This window comes from Balaenoptera physalus (genome assembly GCF_965194825.1).
Source record: "Balaenoptera physalus genome assembly, chromosome: 2".
Classification (NCBI taxonomy): domain Eukaryota; kingdom Metazoa; phylum Chordata; class Mammalia; order Artiodactyla; family Balaenopteridae; genus Balaenoptera; species Balaenoptera physalus.
Window position 1 is genome coordinate 109,529,034 of NC_138883.1, and position 18,803 is coordinate 109,547,836.

General features: G+C 41.6%; 2 protein-coding genes across 9 annotated transcripts in view; one reads left to right on the forward strand and one right to left on the reverse strand.

The window, feature by feature from the left end:
* Positions 1-18,803, forward strand: part of ZNF609 (zinc finger protein 609) — a 222,180-nt gene that overhangs the window by 153,140 nt on the left and 50,237 nt on the right. For all 8 annotated transcript variants that reach the window (XM_082444908.1, XM_082444909.1, XM_082444910.1 and 5 more), the window contains one exon: positions 6,684-6,909. In XM_082444908.1, coding sequence (XP_082301034.1) covers positions 6,684-6,909 — 226 coding nt within the window. The remainder of the gene's footprint in view (positions 1-6,683; positions 6,910-18,803) is intronic.
* Positions 1-18,803, reverse strand: part of LOC309653158 (uncharacterized protein) — a 204,906-nt gene that overhangs the window by 67,821 nt on the left and 118,282 nt on the right. The window contains 1 exon segment of the mRNA XM_082447522.1: positions 15,117-17,113. The gene's annotated coding sequence lies outside the window, so the exon portion shown is untranslated.

Sequence of the window (18,803 nt, forward strand, 5' to 3'; positions counted from 1 at the left end):
GAGAATATCCACAATTATCTGAAAAGGACATACATATCTGTGTGAGACCAGTTTTCTTTTGTTTTTTTTTTTAATAAATTTATTCATTTATTTTTTGGCTGCGTTGGTCTTCGTTATCGATGTTATCACATGTCTAGTCTGGGTATCTACCACATAGTCAAGGTACAGTTCAATCACTGCAGGGATCCCTGTGTTGCCCTTTCCTCACTACACCCACCTTCCTTCCTCCTCCCACCAACCCTTATCCCTGGCCACTGCTAGTCTGTTCTCTGTGTCTCTAATTTTGTCACTTCAAAATTGTTAGTTGTTTTAAATTAGTTAATTAGTACGTACTAAAATCTTTCAGTTTTAATTTCTAACACAGTGAATATCAATAGATATAGCCTACATAAATAAAAGCTGTGTAAGGTTCTCAATTTTTAAATCTGGGTTCCCAAGACCTGGAAGGTGAAGAACAGCTGGCTTAAAGCAGGGAGAATCATTCGCATTTCTCCTTCCCAAGCTGCTGCAGAGCAAGATGTGGTTTGTGATGTCTCAATTAAAATGCTCGTGTTTTCTCATAGGACCATCAATACAAATGATGATTAGGTCCATAAGTACAGTTCGTCCATCCATGTTGGAGGATATGTTGAGACTTTTCTTTTGACATCTGTGATTCTGAATGATTCAGAGAAAGGCTTTAACTTGCAGTTGTGTTTACTTTCCTTAAGGGGAAAGAGGATGGAGTAGAGAAGACACGTTACAGCCGTGACGTTTTTAGGAAATGAGTATGTAAAAGGAGGTAAGAAGCGTGTTCAGGAGAGGAAGTAGTTGCAGCCAAAGAATGAATTTTTCTCAAATTCTTTATTCTTGAGAGCTAATTCTAGTGCTTCCTTTGGAACAATGTAGGAGTGGGAGGAGGTATCATCAACCTTGTGTGGAAAAAAAATGTAGTCAGTTTCAGAGGTAGGTAGTACTTAGGTCCCTATGGTTGCTCATCAGCTACAAAGTTAATAGTTTTGCTGAAGGCAAATGTGGTGCATTTCAAGCAGGCAGGAGACTGTAGAGTGAGAAGACTTGGAAGAGCAAAAGAGATGCTTCATTCAGCAAAAACCTTTGCACAGTATTGGACACTGCCATGTGATTTATGTTGTGCATTGATTTTGCTTATGAGATTTTTTCTTTTGTTCAATTTCCAGCATAATTTACTCAGTCCCACACATTGGGAGTTTTAGACAGGCTTGAATATTAGGATCATTTGATCTGCCATCTCCTTCTCTTTACCAGAAGAGTCTTTAGGGTCTGAGCCTGAGACTCTATAGGGATCATCTCGGAGACCTCCCTAGGGCTAATCTGTAGTCTTTAAATTATGTGTTCACTGCACTTGCATTTTGTAGTACACACTGGAACAGCCTTCATTGCTGATCTTGACCAGGTGATGATTGGTTAAAACTGAATGCTAAAGTAAGTCTTCTCTGAATAATAGAATATGTAGCTTTTAAGAACTGTTTGATGTTTGGCTATGGTGCCAGCTACCACGTCTTTCTTTTTCTCTTTTACCTCCTTGTCTTCTACTACAAAATGTCTGGGAAAGTAACCAGAGTTACAACCAAATTCTTCTTCAAAGCAGCCCAAGTGAAATCTGGAAGCTCAGGAAACCAGCAAGCCTCGTTTTCCCCCTCTCCCCTCCTCTCCCCTCTCCTTCTTTCCTTCCTCCCTTCCTTCCTTTATTCTTGCAGAGGCACTTGGAAAGGTACTTAGTGTTTGAAAAGGAGCCGATTTCCTCCTTCGCTAGTAGTTAAATGTTAAGCTGTTTGGGGATTTACTCGGAATATTCTGTTGCTTTCTGACAAGAGCCTCATGGAGAGGAAGAATTCGGATTCCTGCCTCCATCTTCAGTTATTCCATGATTTCCACCCTCCAGCCTCTCATAATAAGGATCTTTCAGAATAAGCAAAAATAATCCTAAATTATTAAAAAAGAATACAGTGAACTTATTTTGTCTCAAATTGGCAATCAACAGAAGGCAGTTCAAACAATTGAGGGTTTTATTCCGTGTTTTAATTTGAGAGAAATATAAATAACACAATAAACTGATAAATGGGATTTTTTAAATTACCTTTTTTTTTTTAATAACCACAATAAAAACTTTGTGAGCAAATCAAGTTTACTATAATATATCAGGGTGAGTACTTATATTTTGTCCACGAATCAAGATCGTATATTACTGTTAGTGTTGCTGATGCCGAGTCACTATAAAATCTTGAAGGATCTTCTTTGGAATTATTGAAGAAAGAGAACTTCTTATTAATATAGTATTTAGTATATTTGATGACATTCTACTTTCTGCACAGTCTTTCCTGATAAATGTGAACATTCATCTAACCATGATCCCCAGTAATCTTTCACTCTTGGATAAAAGGGAGTTTCTTAGAGCTACCGCAGTTATCAGTCAAACCAGCTCCTTTTCTGCCTTTTGACTGTGAAGGTAAAGATATCAGACTCATATTTGTGAAGAGGAGAGTCTGTCCCAAATATTTCTTTGCTACATTTTCTACCCTTAAAATTATGTTGCAGCCTTGAAATTTTTTTCCTCCATTAGTGCCTCTCAAGTATGGGAGGCAGCTGAAGTCAGTGTATAATTGCTTATTGTGGGGAGATTAATGGCTCTGGCTTGTCTTTATTCTCTCTAGTCCTCATTTTTGTGTCACCTGCCTATCAACACTCAGACCCCTAGTAGGTGCTATTAGACTAATATCTAAAGGTGAATTGAAAAGAAGTATCATTTAAAAATAAAGGACATGAAATATTGGGAAACTTCAGAGATCTCCATCTTTAAATTCTCTGTCTCTTTTCAGGTTTTGTTTTGTTTTGTTGTTTACCTTCCCATTTCAGTGAGCTCCAGGAGCCATGGTGGCACTTCTTAGCATTTCAGAATCTGAGAATTGGCCCGGCTTTTATCATTGTCATAGTTGTTAAGGTATTTAATGACCTTAACTTTTCATATTTCTATTGCTTATTTTCCCTGCTGGCATCAGTCTCTTGACAATCCCTGCTCTTATATCTTAGGCATTACAGGAAAGATGGCAAAATGAGTCCTTTTTTTATTTTTATCCTCTCCTGGAGAGTGTTAAATGAAGCTATGTTTGTTCCGATGAATAGTAGAATTTGAAATCCCACAAAGCCACCTAGGTTATTAGATGAATATCACAGAGCTGCTTATTATGCACTATGGCTTAATGTAGATTATAGATGTGACCAAACAGTAATTAGCAGAGCTAGAGCTGTAATTAAACATTATTGTGCTGCTCCTTAGATTTCTTTTGCAAAGTAGAAGGAAACTGAACAGTAGTTCCACATCCATAGGTAGATTTCCTCACTTCTCACCCTCAGAAATCTCGTTTAACTAATCAGATAGTTAAATAAAGTCATCCTCACACAAACAGAGATCCTGAACTCTAGTAACTTAACTCTGATCAGTAAGGGTGGTTTGATGCATACTCACGTTAATCAGCTCCTCATGTGTATTAGTTCTGTTATTCTTAGTGATCAGTTCAGCTAAGTTTCTTCTCTTCAGATGTTCTACCGCGGGGTTTAATTTGGCAAGCTGCTTGAATGCAGCAGTGGTGTTTTGTACTTATATCTTAGATATTGTTTTCTGGGTCTGTTAGTGTAGAATTGGGAGCTTAGCTTGTCTAGATATTAGCAGCTTATCTTTTCCCTGGCCTCCCAGCAGCACTGAATAACCTAACAGGAAATGAAACCACTTACAGAAAAGAGCTGTCGTTGATGGCAGAGTGTGTAGGTGACTCCCTGGGGACTTACCGCCTTCTCTGATTAGGATTGCTGCCTCAACGATGGGACAGGTTGGCAATAGGACTTGCTCAAGCGAGGCAATCAGAAAGTTCACAGGAGTGACCTAAAAGGTTCAGGCCAATTTCTTTGTCCAAGAAAGAGGACTTTGCAGGAATTTCTCTTGCTAGTAGAAGAAAGGTATAGAAAAGGGAACAAACTCTTAAGCAAAGAAAATGCACATACTAACTGTGAAGTTGCTTCTGTCTTAGTTCTTCCCCAAGAGAAAGAACCAAGAAACAGAGGTGAGGCTAAGAGTAAAGATGGTTTGTATACTCTGTCTCTGATTTCCCCTTCCTAGTAACTCTCACGGGTAAAATCTCCAGGAAACTTTCTTTGCAAAGAGTTAAGGAACCACCTTCTTACAGCATGCTTAACGGTTAGAGCCAGAGTCCAGCTCTACACAGGAGTAGTAGGAAATCCAGTTTACTTTTTCTGTTGTTTTCACCTTCAAATCTGTGCTTAGAAATTTAAAAAAAATTTTTTTTTTTAATTTTTTTGCAATTTTATTTATTTATTTATTTTTTAAACGTATTTATTTACTTATTTTTGGCTGCGTTGGGTCTCTGTTGCTGAGCACTGGCTTTCTCTAGATTCGGGGAGTGGGGGCTGCTCTTTGTTGCAGTGCGCGGGCTTCTCATTGTGGTGGCTTCTCTTGTTGCGGAGCATGGACTCTAGGCATGCGGGCTTCAGTAGTTGTGGCACTCGGGCTCAGTAGTTGTGGCTCACAGGCTCTAGAGCGCAGGCTCAGTAGTTGTGGCACACGGGCTTAGTTGCTCCGCGGCATGTGGGATCTTCCCGGACCTGGGCTCGAACCCATGTCCCCTGCATTGGCAGGCAGATTATTAACCACTGCACCACCAGGGAAGTCCTTTTTTTTTTTTTAAATATTTATTTTTGGCTGTGTTGGGTCTTCGTTTCTGTGCGAGGGCTTTCTCTAGTTGCGGCGAGCGGGGGCCACTCTTCATCGCAGTGCGCGGGCCTCTCACTGTCGCAGCCTCTCTTGTTGCGGAGCACAGGCTCCAGATGCACAGGCTCAGTAGTTGTGGCTCACGGGCCTAGTTGCTCCGCGGCATGTGGGATCTTCCCAGACCAGGGCTCGAACCCGTGTCCCCTGCATTGGCAGGCAGACTCTCAGCCGCTGCGCCACCAGGGAAGCCCTGTGCTTAGAAATTTTAAAGGGTTTTTCAGGCATCTACCACATCCCAAGAAGTTTTCCAAACTGGATTATAAATGCCTGATTTTCAAGAGTACAAAAGACCAAAAATGCCTTTTGGCATTTACCATGATGCAGAAGATTCATTAGACAGGCTTCCACTTCCATTTTATGAAAAGGGTGGAGTTAGGGAAGTACAGGGTGGATGTGTGTAACAACAAACAGATAAGGATAAGGTTTTGGCAGCTTTTCAGGGACCAGAATTGATCAGAATCAGTGTTCTAGCATTCTGTGGACTCTGATGGTGATGGTCTGCAAATACCATCACTTGACTTGTAAGCCAAGAAGTCAGAGAGCTACCTGTAGAGAATGGATGCAGTACCCAGATCTCAGCTTCCAGGGTAGTGTTCGAGGCCAGGAAGGTGTAGGGGTGTGTGTGTGTGTGTGTGTGTGCATGCGCGTGCATGTATGTGTTTAAAAGGAGGGAGATGGATTATAGATAGAGTGGTGGTCATGCAGTAAACTATTTCAGAACCAGAGTTCTGTTGCAGAGCTGTCCAGCAGCTTGGATTATGGGTGCATGTGTGCCTTGCTTTCAGTGTGGGTCTGTTGAAGGAGTACGTTCAACCTATCTTTCACAAGGGAAAGAGGGTCCCAATCCTTGACTCTTATTTTCTAGGTCTTCTGATTGGTATCATACTTAATCTTTAGGGAAGATCAGTCAGTGTGTGTATTGAGTGCCTTTGCATATTCCAGACACTGTTTAGTTAGGGTGTAGGCAATATTGACTCAGAGTTGGTACTTTGTCAACCTGATAAATGCTGGGGTTTAAAGAATTAAGGGATTATTGCTTTTTATTACAATTTTTCTTTTAACTCTAGATGTGTTGCTTTCTTCTTGGAATCTAAGTAATTGCATTCTTGTGAGAGGGTCTAGTTTTTGAGGTAGATTGCTGGTTCTTGTGTTTGACTATAGACTGCTATAGATTGGTTTCTGGATAGTAACAGTACCTCCTGTTTCTTACACGTACACTTGATGTTAGATTCACACTCCGAAATGCCATTCTCATTAACCAATCGCTGTTATAATCTCTGTGGGTTAGAAACCCCCGACAGGTTGCTCCCAGCCCTCCTGTAACTTTTAAGTAGATTTCCTTCTACCCAAAGATGAATTAAAGCTCTAGTCTTCCTGAAGTGGCATTCCTAGGATCTGGATATTTCTCCCCTTCTTTAATCCTACCTGTATTCTTGGACTTTATACCTGATTAATGTATTATTTGTTGAATGATAGATTGGAGGGAAGCAAAGTGGTAGCAGTAGAACATGCCTCAGAAGCTGAGCCTTTTCTTTCTCATCAATCTGTGTGCTCCCTTGCTATTGAAGTCTGGCCCTGATTCTCTTTCACTAGAGATTTTTAAATGAGACAAGTTTTTTAATACACTTTTAGCCAAGCACAGTTTATGAGGAGGATTGTTAATAAGAAATAGAGCTTCTCCTAGTCCAGGGTGCACTCATCTAAACCACTTAGATTTGTAATGGTGTCATGAGCTAGAACTTGAAAGTGAGGACCAAAGTCTTATATTTAAAGCCCTCTGCACTCTGGCAGGAAAGGATGTAGGACTAGATTAAATACAGAGAAGTTATTTCCTATAAATATCTTCCTTGTAACTCAGCTACTACTTTCTCTTCCCCCACAGATGGAGTCCCCTGTCTCCACACCAGCAGTGCTGCCACTGCACCTTTTGGTGCCAGTGGCCAATAATGACATCGCATCCCCCTGTGAGCAGATCATGGTTCGTACCCGATCAGTTGGGGTCAACACATGTGATGTGGCTCTGGCCACGGAGCCCGAGTGCCTGGGCCCCTGCGAACCTGGGACAAGCGTCAACCTTGAGGGCATCGTGTGGCAGGAAACAGAAGATGGTAAGTGCTATGTGTGGCTTTCCCATCCCTTCTCAACCTGCTTCTGTCAACAGGGGGCTTATTGTTATAAATAATACCGAGTATTTATTAGGAGTCCAAATGACCATAGTTTGCTGGGGATACCTACCCAGAGGATTATAACAAACTTGTCTGTAAAATTGCCTAGCTTCTAGAGATTGCCAGTTTTTTAAATTAATTATCTCCCCTTCATAGCTATTCAACGGTGTTGGCCCTGGTACTTAAGCAGTCATTTGATAGGTGCTGGCCATGCAGTAATTCAAACTGTGTCTATACTCTCCATTTCCCTATCATTTTATATGGGAGAATATGAATATAAATGAACTTTTGGGTCAGGCTTGAAGAGAAAAAGTAATAAAAGGGCAGCCGTGGGAGTCAAGAAAATGGAAAACAGTCACCCCTAAGTTGACTTGGTTGGCTCATTGGATATGCAGCTCTTGCCTTCTTTAGCACCTGGAAGTGCAGCCATCTCCTTCCCACTGGCTGCCTCATTGCCCAGCCACCCACGCCACTTTACGCATCTGTCACTTAGTACAGATTCTATAGACCCAGGCAACAGGGAGCTGTTTACATGGTCTTGTTTTCAGGTATCCACTAAGCAGTTGGCTCACTGTAGGGTGCTGCTGCCCAAGGCTACCATCCAGACTTCTTGTATGTTCTACTTGCCCCTGAGAACAGAATCTCTTCTGCTTTGAAAGTTTGTAAACCTGAAGAATTAGGGGTGCAAAGGGACTTAACCAGGTATTTCAGATCCCTTGGTACCATCTGCGGCGATCTGATTTCAGTATACCTTCTTTTTATAAAGAATCCAAGTCCTTGTGAAAGAATATGTGGTTAGAGAGGCTGGTCCTCAGAGTCCCATCATGTCTCTGCATTAGTAACCAGGCTTTCAAAGCATCCCCACTCTGAGGAGTTTAGAGGCCCAGAGGAGCACAGCTAATTATCTCTGATGATCATAAGCAATCTTATCAGGCTGCCTGTGGAAATTCAGGCATTTCATTCTAGTCATTTCAATAAAAACCAGTCTGTCTCTCTGAATATTTTGCTGCGATCCAGTATTTATTTAAGGTTTTCCATGCAGTAGGTGCTGATGTGATACAGGTTAAGAATTCTGTGTTCTTGGCTCTCTCGTTGTTAGCAATATAGTAAAGTTTCAGCTTTCAGAATAACATTGCTGATAAGGTTTTATTGTGTGCCTGAGACCATAATGCAAAAAGAAAAAGAAAATAATCCTATTGTGTTAGAAACTGATGCAGAGACAGTAAAGAGACAGGTTGACCTAGAGGTTGACTCTGTATGTGTGTATACAATATACAATCTGGAAATCACAAGTGGCTATCTCTGATTTTAAAAATCTCATCTGCCTGTGGCCAAATATCTAAACAGCCAGAGTCTGTTGGAATGACAAACATATCCAGATCACAGCTCTGTGCCACCAAGCAAACTTCAGGGCCTCTTGCTTCAATATATTGAAGATAGAAAACATCAATTTTCTGCCAATTTACTGTATTCTTCCCATCTTTATGGTAGTGACTTTCTCCAAGGGCAGTATGCTTTTTGTGAACCTGATAAAAACTCTGAGAGTGAGGCTAATAACCCTTTCACTCTCCTGAGAACAATGGTTACCTTTTAATCTGAGGATTCCTGTTCTCCCTCCCTGCCAGGGAGATGTTAGCATAGATTTTTTTTTTCTTTTTTTTTTAATTATTTGCTCTGAAAGACTTTCTGGTTGTCACTGGCAGCCTATCACCAAGTTCCCCTGTTACACACTTTCAATGCACCCTGTACTTTATTTCACAGCACTTATCACAATTTGCAATTTTGTATATAATTGTATTTTTCTGTTAATGTCTATCTCTTCCACTGTTCCAAAAGTTCTGTGAGCTCAGAGACTGTGTTTTGCTCACCATTATATCCCCAGTACTTAATGGCTGGCATCTATAGTAGGCCCTCACAAATATTTATTTGAATGAATGGATGCTTACACCATCTCATTGTCATTTCTGGATCTATGTTAATATATATCTAATAGATACTATAAAATCAGGTACTTTCCAGAATTCTATACCTTCTCTGAAACTCAGAATAAATATTACTTTCACCAAGTTTAAGATCACTCTAACTTATTTAAACCTGTAAGATGTTAGTCCTCTACGTTTAATACCATATTTTCTCCCACCTATCATGTTGTATTTCAGGGCTTATTACCTCTCTTTTCTTTTTCTTTCATCCCAAGGGAAAGAGAACTGTTCTGCAATGATATACTCTACTTTGCTTTCTGGCCGTCCCAGAGGGCCTTCACCTGAACTGTCTGTGGGCAAAGTTCTGAATTAGGATCAGAACTGGTTCACATTCCTTTTCATCTTTAAACAGAGATTTCCTGCAAAGATCATTCTCTGCAGATCTGTAAGATCTAGTGTACTGAGTCAGTTTTCAAGTTAATGATAAGAACTACATACAGATACTTTTTAAAAAAATCCTTCCAGCCCTCTAGGTTTTTTTGTCTGCTACCCCAACTTTTTATACTTTCTGTCTCTTTGCCTGGCAAACTACTGTCTTCAAACTGAAAAACCCTTACGGCTTAGAGAGAAGCTATGAATGCCTGGCCTCTGAGGGGAATGGAGGATCCTGCGGTTCCTACAGAACTGAGCCACCTTGCTGAGAACAGGTGTAGGGGTCATGACCTCAATTCTTCCTGATTTCTTTGCTTACCCGTCCTGCATTGTTGCTTCCTTTCCTATCTCTCACTGTAAACCTTGCCTTGGAGGCATTTTGAAATTCCTGCAGATCCCATCTCCTTTTTAGACTGTTCACGTGATTCAGCCAGCACTACAAAGATCCTCCTTAACTAGGCTCAACCTTAGGACTATTAAGAAGACCCAAGTATAACCTGGAGTGTCTTCCTTGGCTTTTTTAAGACGTATTCTTAGCATTTATACAGAGGTCTGATTCCCCCGATTTCACTTTGTCCCACCTCACTTCAAGTCAAAATAACAGGTTCCAAGTCTATTTCTGGTTCACAAATCTTACCTTAACCCGTGGTCCTGGAAACATATACTTTTGTTGAGGCAAAATTGCTTACTGGCTTCTACGGCATTTTAAAGAAAGGCAAAGCTGACTTATTAGATAAGAATTCCAGGAAATGCTACAGGTTCTTTCTAGACTACAGCACTAAGTCGAAGGCCATCACTAGTGATATATTTTACTTCAGCAAATGAGCTTTCTAGACAGAATTTGTGGTATAGTGGAAAGAGCCCTAGAGTGAAAATCAGGAGACCTCTATATCTCTGCCACTATTGTTGTGTGACCTTGGGCAAATTCCTTAACTTCTTTGGACTGTAGTTACCTCATCTCTTAAGTATAGTTGAACTAAATGACCAATAAGGACATATCCAGCTTTTAAGTTATTAGAATCTATGGCTTAAACCTTGGAGTCAGCGTGGATCCAATACTAGTTGACTACGGCATCTTGAAAATGAATCGTTTCAGAGCTTCCCTGGTGGCGCAGTGGTTAAGAATCCACCTGCCAGTGCAGGGGACACGGGTTCGAGCCCTGGTCCGGGAAGATCTCACATGCCGTGGAGAAACTAAGCCTGTGCACCACAACTACTGAGCCTGATTCTAGAGCCCGTGAGCCACAACTACTGTGCCCATGTGCCACAGCTACTGAAGCCCCCATCTCTGCTACCCAACCAGATGCAACCCAGAGCGGTTCTACTTTTGGGTGATTTATATGTTAAGCTCCTTTGTAAAACTATATTTGAAGAGGATTCTGCTGTTAAAAAAAAAAAGCTTTGATAATCATTTATCTAGGTTCACCATCCCACTCCATGTAGAAATCCCTCTTACAACATCTCTAAAATTCTTTTTCTCCAGTCTTCTTTACCAAAATATCAGAAAGACAGAAGTTGTAGTGCTATAAGGCCACATTTTTGAAGCTGAAGTGAGTGCAACTCCGTTGTATTCCAGAGGGTATGAAAAGCTCTGTGATAAGCTTGGCCTTATCCTCCACAGCTGAATTCTAGCTTAATGATTTGGTGAGGAGGAGAAAGTTTTCAGTTTTTGCACTTGGTAAAGGTTTTGTCATATATGTGCACAAAAAAACATGGAAAGGCTATGCGTCCCCATCTCCACATCAGGGTATACATTTTTAGTCCAACAACTAGGAGTGTCTGCAGCTGTTTGAGATGAATTGTTTTAAGGAATAATAGTGCCCTAAAGGCATAGTAGTACAGAACAAATATCTCTGAACTGGAGTCTGGAGAGTTGAATTCCAGAACAGATTGTGCATTTAGCTACCCATGTGATCTTGGATAAGTCTCTGAACTTCTCCTGGCCTTAGATTTCTAATTTATGGGGTCTTGGGTTAGATCTGTCCTGTCCAGTAGAACTTTTTGTGGTGGAAATATGCTCTCCAAAACCATAGCCTAGTGACACATGATATTGAGCACCTGAAATGTGGCACGTGGAACTGAGGGACTGAATTTTAAATTTTATTAAATTTAAATATTCATATATAGCTAGTGGTTTACCATGTTGAATATCATAGGGGCTAGGTGGTATTTAAATTACATATACTCTAAAAGTGTATATTTGCTCTGAGATGGAAAGAGTAATCTATGGGAGAAGGATGAGGGTGGGTAAATAGCTGACATCTACACAGAGCCAGGGTGACTTCTGTGTACTCTGGCCCCTGTTACCTAGCAAAACAGTTGGCCCTGCTTCAAACTCTGTGGTTGAGCCCTGTACTTTGGTCTGTGGGACAAAGTTTTCTCATTATCAGAGTAATAGGCAGTGGTTTTGCTTAGCAGGAAGTTAGTTAGCCTGTGGTAGCTCCGCTGAGAACCTGCCTCAGCGGTTCTTCATCCTCATCTGATTACAGATCCCGACTGTGGGTGTCTTTGTCCTTCTCACTAACAGGAAGAGGCTATCCATTAATCTTTCATGGAAATGGTAACCTTGATAGTTACCCTTGGTTTATTCTGTGTGATTCTGATGTAGGAAAGTACGTGTGTGAACTATGAAATATCTAATTTTAGGTATTTGTACTGGAAAGTTAAGATGGTTCTCAGCTACTGATTTTTCTTTTTCCTTGGCTATAATTAACACTCCTTCACCTTCAGTCTTGCCTCAGGCAGCACTTACCCGGAGAGGGATGGTGCACAGTGACCAGGGTTTCTCCACTGCGTAGCCAATTGCTTACTAGCCTGACTCCTGCAGAAACAGCTCTACCAATAGCACAGGCATAAAGAGCCAGCAGCCATTGTCTGGCACCACAAATCTCATAGCAACAGACCACCACATGGCAACGGCAGCCACACAAAGGAAACATTGGGGAAATCAACACTTACTTTCTCCTAGCCCCTCCTCTACACAAAACAACAGCCAACATATTCTTTCCACCTAGCAGTTTGCTCCCAGGGGGTGCCTTAGGGCAGTTACATGTTTGAACAGCCCTGTGGATTATGTTACCTGTCCACTGTCACAGATTTAAATCCGGAAGCCCTAAGGAAAAATTTCAGTTACAGCCTTTTTTGAGTTTCATTTTGCAAATTGCAAAATAAACTAATCTCCAAAGGAAAGAGATTCTTTTGTGCACTCTTACCCACCTCCTCCCTGCCTGCCAGCAAAGGACTGTCCGGCAGTTAAGTTGGCCAGGCTGCAGGCTTGCCAGATAGGTAAGGGTTGTTTCAAATGAGATTCTTTTGGTATTTCAGTAACAAAACCCTCTCAGATGGGCTCAAAGACAGACCTATGTTGTTACTAATGCCATCCTCTAACAAATAATTTAGTTCCTGATACTTATGTATGAACCCCGGAAGTGATACCTAGGCAATAAATAGAGTTCTGGTATAAACTGAGTCTAATCACTAGCCCTGGCTGACTGAGCTTTGGCACATGATTCCAAGGGGAAAAGGCTCCATTAGAGACCTTCGAGTTCTCTTGCTCTGTTGATGAGGTTATCTAACTGGTCTGATATTTAGTTTGCTCATTTGTAAAATGAGGAGGTTAGACTGCTTATCTCTGTGGTCCTTCCAGCTCTGATATTTATGATTCTGTGATCATTTGTGTGGGACAGAAGAGGGAACTGTCTTTGTTAATCACTGGTTGTGGCAAGATCTGCTGGAAGATGTTGTACCCTCCCATTTCAGTGCTTACACTGCTAAGAACAGGTCCTGGGGCTTCCCTGGTGGCGCAGTGGTTAAGAATCTGCCTGCCAATGCAGGGGACACGGGTTTGAGCCCTGGCCCGGGAAGATCCCACATGCCGCGGAGCAGCTAAGCCCGTGCGCCACAACTACTGAGCCTGTGCTCTAGAGCCCGCGAGCCACAACTACTGAGCCCACGTGCCACAACTACTGAAGCTCACGCACCTAGAGCCCATGCTCCACAGCAAGAGAAGCCACCGCAATGAGAAGCCTGCGCACCTCAACGAAGAGTAGCTCCCGCTCGCTGCAACCAGAGAAAGCCGGCACGCAGCAAGGAAGACCCAACGCAGCCATAAATAAATAAATAAATAAATTTATTAAAAAAAGAAAAAACAGGTCCTGGCCCTGCCCTGATGGATAAAGCTGCTATAACAATGATGGGCAGAAGCTGTTAACAAACTTGGCAACTAACCTTTTTCTCCCACAGCAGGAGTTTCAGACCAGTTCAGGCAGAGCTTTGCTTGCAGGTCGCTGCTGCTGCCTCTTGATACCAGTGAGATTTTCTCTCTCTCTCTCTTTCTCTCTCTCTTTCTCTCTCTCCACACCCCCTCTGTGTGTCTGACTATTCTGTGAAACGAGAGGCTGTTCTCTACCTCTTCTGCTGCTTCATTATCCCATCTCCCTTAGGCTTTACAGAACAAAGAAATCATAGGGCACCAACTTTATAATTTAGGCAGCTGGAGATAATTTCCCCAGGACAGGATGGATAGGTAGCTGATTCCCCCTGGCATGAGGCAGCACTGCTAAATGGCCATGTGTTTTGTCTGCCAGCCTTAGGCTTTGTTAGGCCCATTTAGGCTTCTCTGTATTTGAGTTAAATTATAGTGGCAAACCAGGCCCATGTACTTTTAGAGGGTTAGGGGTTAGGAAAAAATGGAAAGTGGGTCATTTATAGGCCCTGCTACTTGCTAATTACATAAGGAATTTTTGTTTAAACCGCTGTCCCTGTGCTTACTCCTGCCAGAGCCTTTATTTCCCTTAGTTGCTGCCTTCATGGCCTTCTCCATAGCAACAAGGTCTATGACAAAAAGGCTGCGGGGAGAAATTGAGTAGCTCCCCTCCCACAAATTGTACTCTATTTTCTTTTTAGGATGTCTAAAAAAAGCCTGAAAGACTGCTATCAAATAATTTTCTACCCCCATTGAACTCATAATCAAATGAAACTTTTAACCCTGAACTAATTTAGTGAACAACCTGCTTTCTTCTTCTTTGACTCTGATTAGTCCCATCTTTTGAAAATTTTCCCATATCATTCAATACACTTGAAATACAGTGCATCTTCCCATTAAGCAAGATCCCCTCTGCTTTTTAGTTTTTACCCTGCTCCTTAGAATTGTTGTATTTTAAAAATCTCCCAGAATTGAGTATCAATATGGGTGAAGAAAGTAGGAACCCCCCCGCCGCCACACCCAGATGCTGTTGCATTAGATATTAGACTGGTCTGCCACCCTGGAGGTTGCACAGACTGCCTAAAGTATAGAACTAGTCTGCATTTCAGCTGCTCCTGGCACTGATCTACAGGAGTCACAAACCCAAAGTTTTTCTTTTTGTTTTTCGTTAATAGGTCTTATTTAACAATAATATAAATATAAGTATGTGCACAAATCATAAGCATACAGGTCCCTGAATTTTCAAGAGTAGTGTTACACATTTTGAACATAGAGTATGTACTTTCTTACGTGTTTGTATACCCTTGTAGCTGTTCAACATTATGCCAGTGAAATTCATCCGTGTTGTTGCATGTAGTTGTACTTTGTTTATTCTCATTATTTTACAGTATTTCATGAATATAATGTGAGTATAACACTGCTTACTTTCAGTTGTTGATGGACATTTGGGTTGTTTTTAGTTTGGGGCTGTTGTGGAAAATGTCGCTGTGAAAAAAATTTTTGTTATTATTTATTTATTTATTTATTTATGGTTGCATTGGGTCTTCATTGCTACTCATGGGCTTCCTCTAGTTGCAGGGAGCAGGGGCTACTCTTCATCGCGGTGCGCAGGCTTCTCATTGCAGTGGCTTCTCTTGTTGCGGAGCACGGGCTCTAGGCTCGCAGGCTTCAGTAGTTGTGGCTCACAGGCTCTAGAGTGCAGGCTCAGTAGTTGTGGCACATGGGCTTAGTTGCTCTGCGGCACGTGGGATCTTCCCGGACCGGGGCTCGAACCCGTGTCCCCTGCATTGGCAGGTGGATTCTTAACCACTGCGCCAGCAGGGAAGTCCTGCCGTGAAAATTTTTGTACTTGTCTTTTGGGGAAATATATTCTATTCTGTGTATTTCTATTATAGAAATATAAATATATTTCTATTCTGTGTATACTTAGGAATGGAATTCCTAGATCATAAGGTAGGCATATGATCAGCTTTAATAGATGTTGCCAGTTTCCCAAAGTGTCTGAACCAATTTATACTCCTACTTCCAATTAGAAGCCTGGTTGCTCTGCATCCTTGCCAACACTTGACCTTATGTCTTTTTCACCTTAGCCATTCTGGTTGATGTGTAGTGGTATCTCACTGTGGTATTAGTTTGCATTTCCATGATAAGTCATGAAATTAAGCATCTTTTCATGTACTTATTGGACATTTGGAAATCTCATTTTATAATTACATGTTCAAATCTTTTACCTATTTTTGGATTGGGTTGTATGTTTTCTTACTGATTTGTTAGGAGTTCTCTGTATAGTGTGGTTAAGAGTCCTTTGTCAGATATACATATCATAAATATCTTCTCCTGTTTCCTACTTTTTCGTGAATGGAAGTTCTTTGTTTTTATAAAGTCTGGTTTATCATTTTTTTCTTTTATAGTTAGTGCTTTTTTGTATCCTGTTTAAGAAAACTTTGCCTTTCCCAAAATAATGAAGATATTCTCCTATATTTTTTTTCTGAGAACTTTATTGTTTTTCATTTCATATTTAGATCTGTAGTGTATCTGAATTTGATTTTTTTTAGGATGTGAATTTACAGTCAAGATTCTATTTTTTTCATATGGATACATAATTGACACAGCACTTTATTGAAAAGACCATCCTTTCCTGCACTGCAGTTCAGTGTCACATAAGTCATAAGTCAAGTGACATATGAATGGGTTTATTTCTGGGCTCTCTCTTCTGTTCCAGTCATCCATCCGTCTAGTCTTGTGTCAGTGCTATACTGTCTTAATAACTATAGCTCTATACGTCTTCATATCTCGTAGTGTAAGTCCTCCAACTTTATCATACTTCTTCAAGATTGCCTTGGCTGTTCTTGGCCTTTTGCATTTCCATATAGATTTTAGGATCAGCTTGTAAATTTTTACTTGGGGAAAAAAGAAAAACCTGCTGAGATTTTGATTATATTGAGTCTACAGATCAATTTGGGAAAGACCTGAAGTTTTATCCTTTTATTTAAGCTTAGGATTACTCAGTTGGGGGGTGGTACAAAATCAGAGCAAGTCAGTGATACCACTTGCAGAGCTTGTTTAAAATACATGTTAGCTATCCCACACTCATATTCTGAATCATCAGGTTCAGGATGGAGCTTGGGCAGGTTTATTGTGAAATAGCTCCCAAGATTTATGATTTGCTGCCATCACCACTGTTCTCCACCCACCCTACTGGTGAACCACTGACCTAGACTGTAATCTCCTTGGCTAGTGGCAGTAATTCACTGAGGCTGAAGTAAAATCTGACTTGTGTAATAATTACCAGTCTGCTTTTGAGGCTGTATTAGTGGGCCGCCATAACAAAGTACCAAAAATTGGATGGCTTAAAACAACAAATTTATTGTCTCATGGCTATGGAGGCTAGAAGTCAGAAATCAAGGTGTTGGCAGAGCTGTGTTCTCTCTGATGGTTTGAGGGAAGAATTCTTTCTTGCCTATTCTAGCATCTGGTGTTTGCCAGCAGTCCTTGGTGTCCCTTGGTTTGTAGGTGCCATCACTCCAGTCACATGACTTTCTTTTTCCTGTGTGCCTTCACATTTTCTTCTCTCTGAGTGAGTCCGTCACTGTGTTCAAATTTATCCTTTTTATTAGGACACCAGTCATATTGGATTAGAGCCCACTTAAATGACCTCATTTTAACTTGATTGTCTCTGTAAGGACCCTATTTCAAAATAAGATCACATTCTGAAGTACTGGGAGTTTGGACTTCAATATATCTTTTTGGGGAGGGACACAATTCAACCCATAACAGAGGCCATCAAAAATTTTAGAATACTTGGGCTTCTCTGGTGGCGCAGTGGTTAAGAATCTGCCTGCCAATGCAGGGGACACGGGTTCAAGCCCTGGTCTGGGAAGATCCCACATGCCACGGAGCAACTGGGCCCGTGAGCCACGACTACTGAGCCTGCGCGTCTGGAGCCTGTGCTCCGCAACAAGAGAGGCCACGATAGTGAGAGGCCCGCGCACCGCGATGAAGAGTGGCCCCCGCCTGCCACAACTAGAGAAAGCCCTCGCACAGAAACGAAGACCCAACACAGCCATAAATTAATTAATTAATTAATTTAAAAAAAATTTTAGAATACTTATTGTCACAAGTTAGAGAAGGGAAGGAAATCTAGAACTGCACAAAATAAAGAGAGGCATTGCTGCCCAAGCCAGTCTGGGCAGAAGAGGATCCACCCTCTGATCCCAGCTGTTCCTCTCCTACATTACTATTTCCCATCTCCTTGGCACTGAGAGCCTCAGTGTGGTTCAGTTCTACTCTGTTAACAAACCCTGAAAACGCCAAGTGGAGATTACCGGAAAGAAAAAGAAGCTTCAGCATTTACCTGCATCTCTCAGCTTCTAGCTGAAGAAGCCTGAAAGGGAAAGTACCTCTTGTAGGCTAGCCCCTAGCTATATTCTTATCCTGATTCTTCCTGCTAGGTCATAAAGCAGTAAAACTGTGGACAAGTGTGATTCCATCTCAACCCCAGGCAAGTATTTCCTCAGAGCTGTCCCATTGAGATGATACCTTCCTTCTTACTCCCAGTGGTTTTCAGACAAGGACTGTAGCTGGACAGTCGAAGGCACGATGGCCTCTGCTGAGCCACCTCTCACTATGGTTATACACTGTGTGGTTTCCTTACCAAGAGGAAAGGGAGGATGTGAGATTTCAGGGTGTGGTAAACCAGCCTTTGTTACACTTACACAGTTTCCATGGTGTGAGAACTTGTAGGTGGGAGGAGGAGCTATATCAGATCTTTAGCTTTCCTCCCCAGCCTCCTGGTCCCCGCAGTCTGGGGGTGGAGTGGTTTACATTTGGTGGATGTTCCACTTTGGCCTTACGTCTCTAACCTGTCCTAGGATATAGTTTTCTTTTCCTGCTTAGAGTTTTAGCAGCATCAGATCTACCTAACCTACTCCCCAAATTGGTACTTGCCTAATAATGGTTTCAGCTGGCCTCTATTATACTTGTACCTGAATATCTGTGGAGAGAGAATACAATAGTCATGTGAAAATGGTTTCAGGATGATGGGTGTTACCTTTGTGCTTTCTTTGGCTCATTCTGCCCCAAAAGATCCCAGAAATAAGGGTTTAGGATTTTTGTTTCCTGTCATTCCCAGAACGTTTTGCTGCACATTAGAATGTGGGGCGGGGATTTAAAAAGCCATGGTGCTCAGGTCTCACCTAGCTAAACGAAATCAGAGTGGCTGTAGGTGGGAGCCAGGGGTCAGTAGTTTTTAAAGATCTCCAGGTGCATCCAGTGTGCAG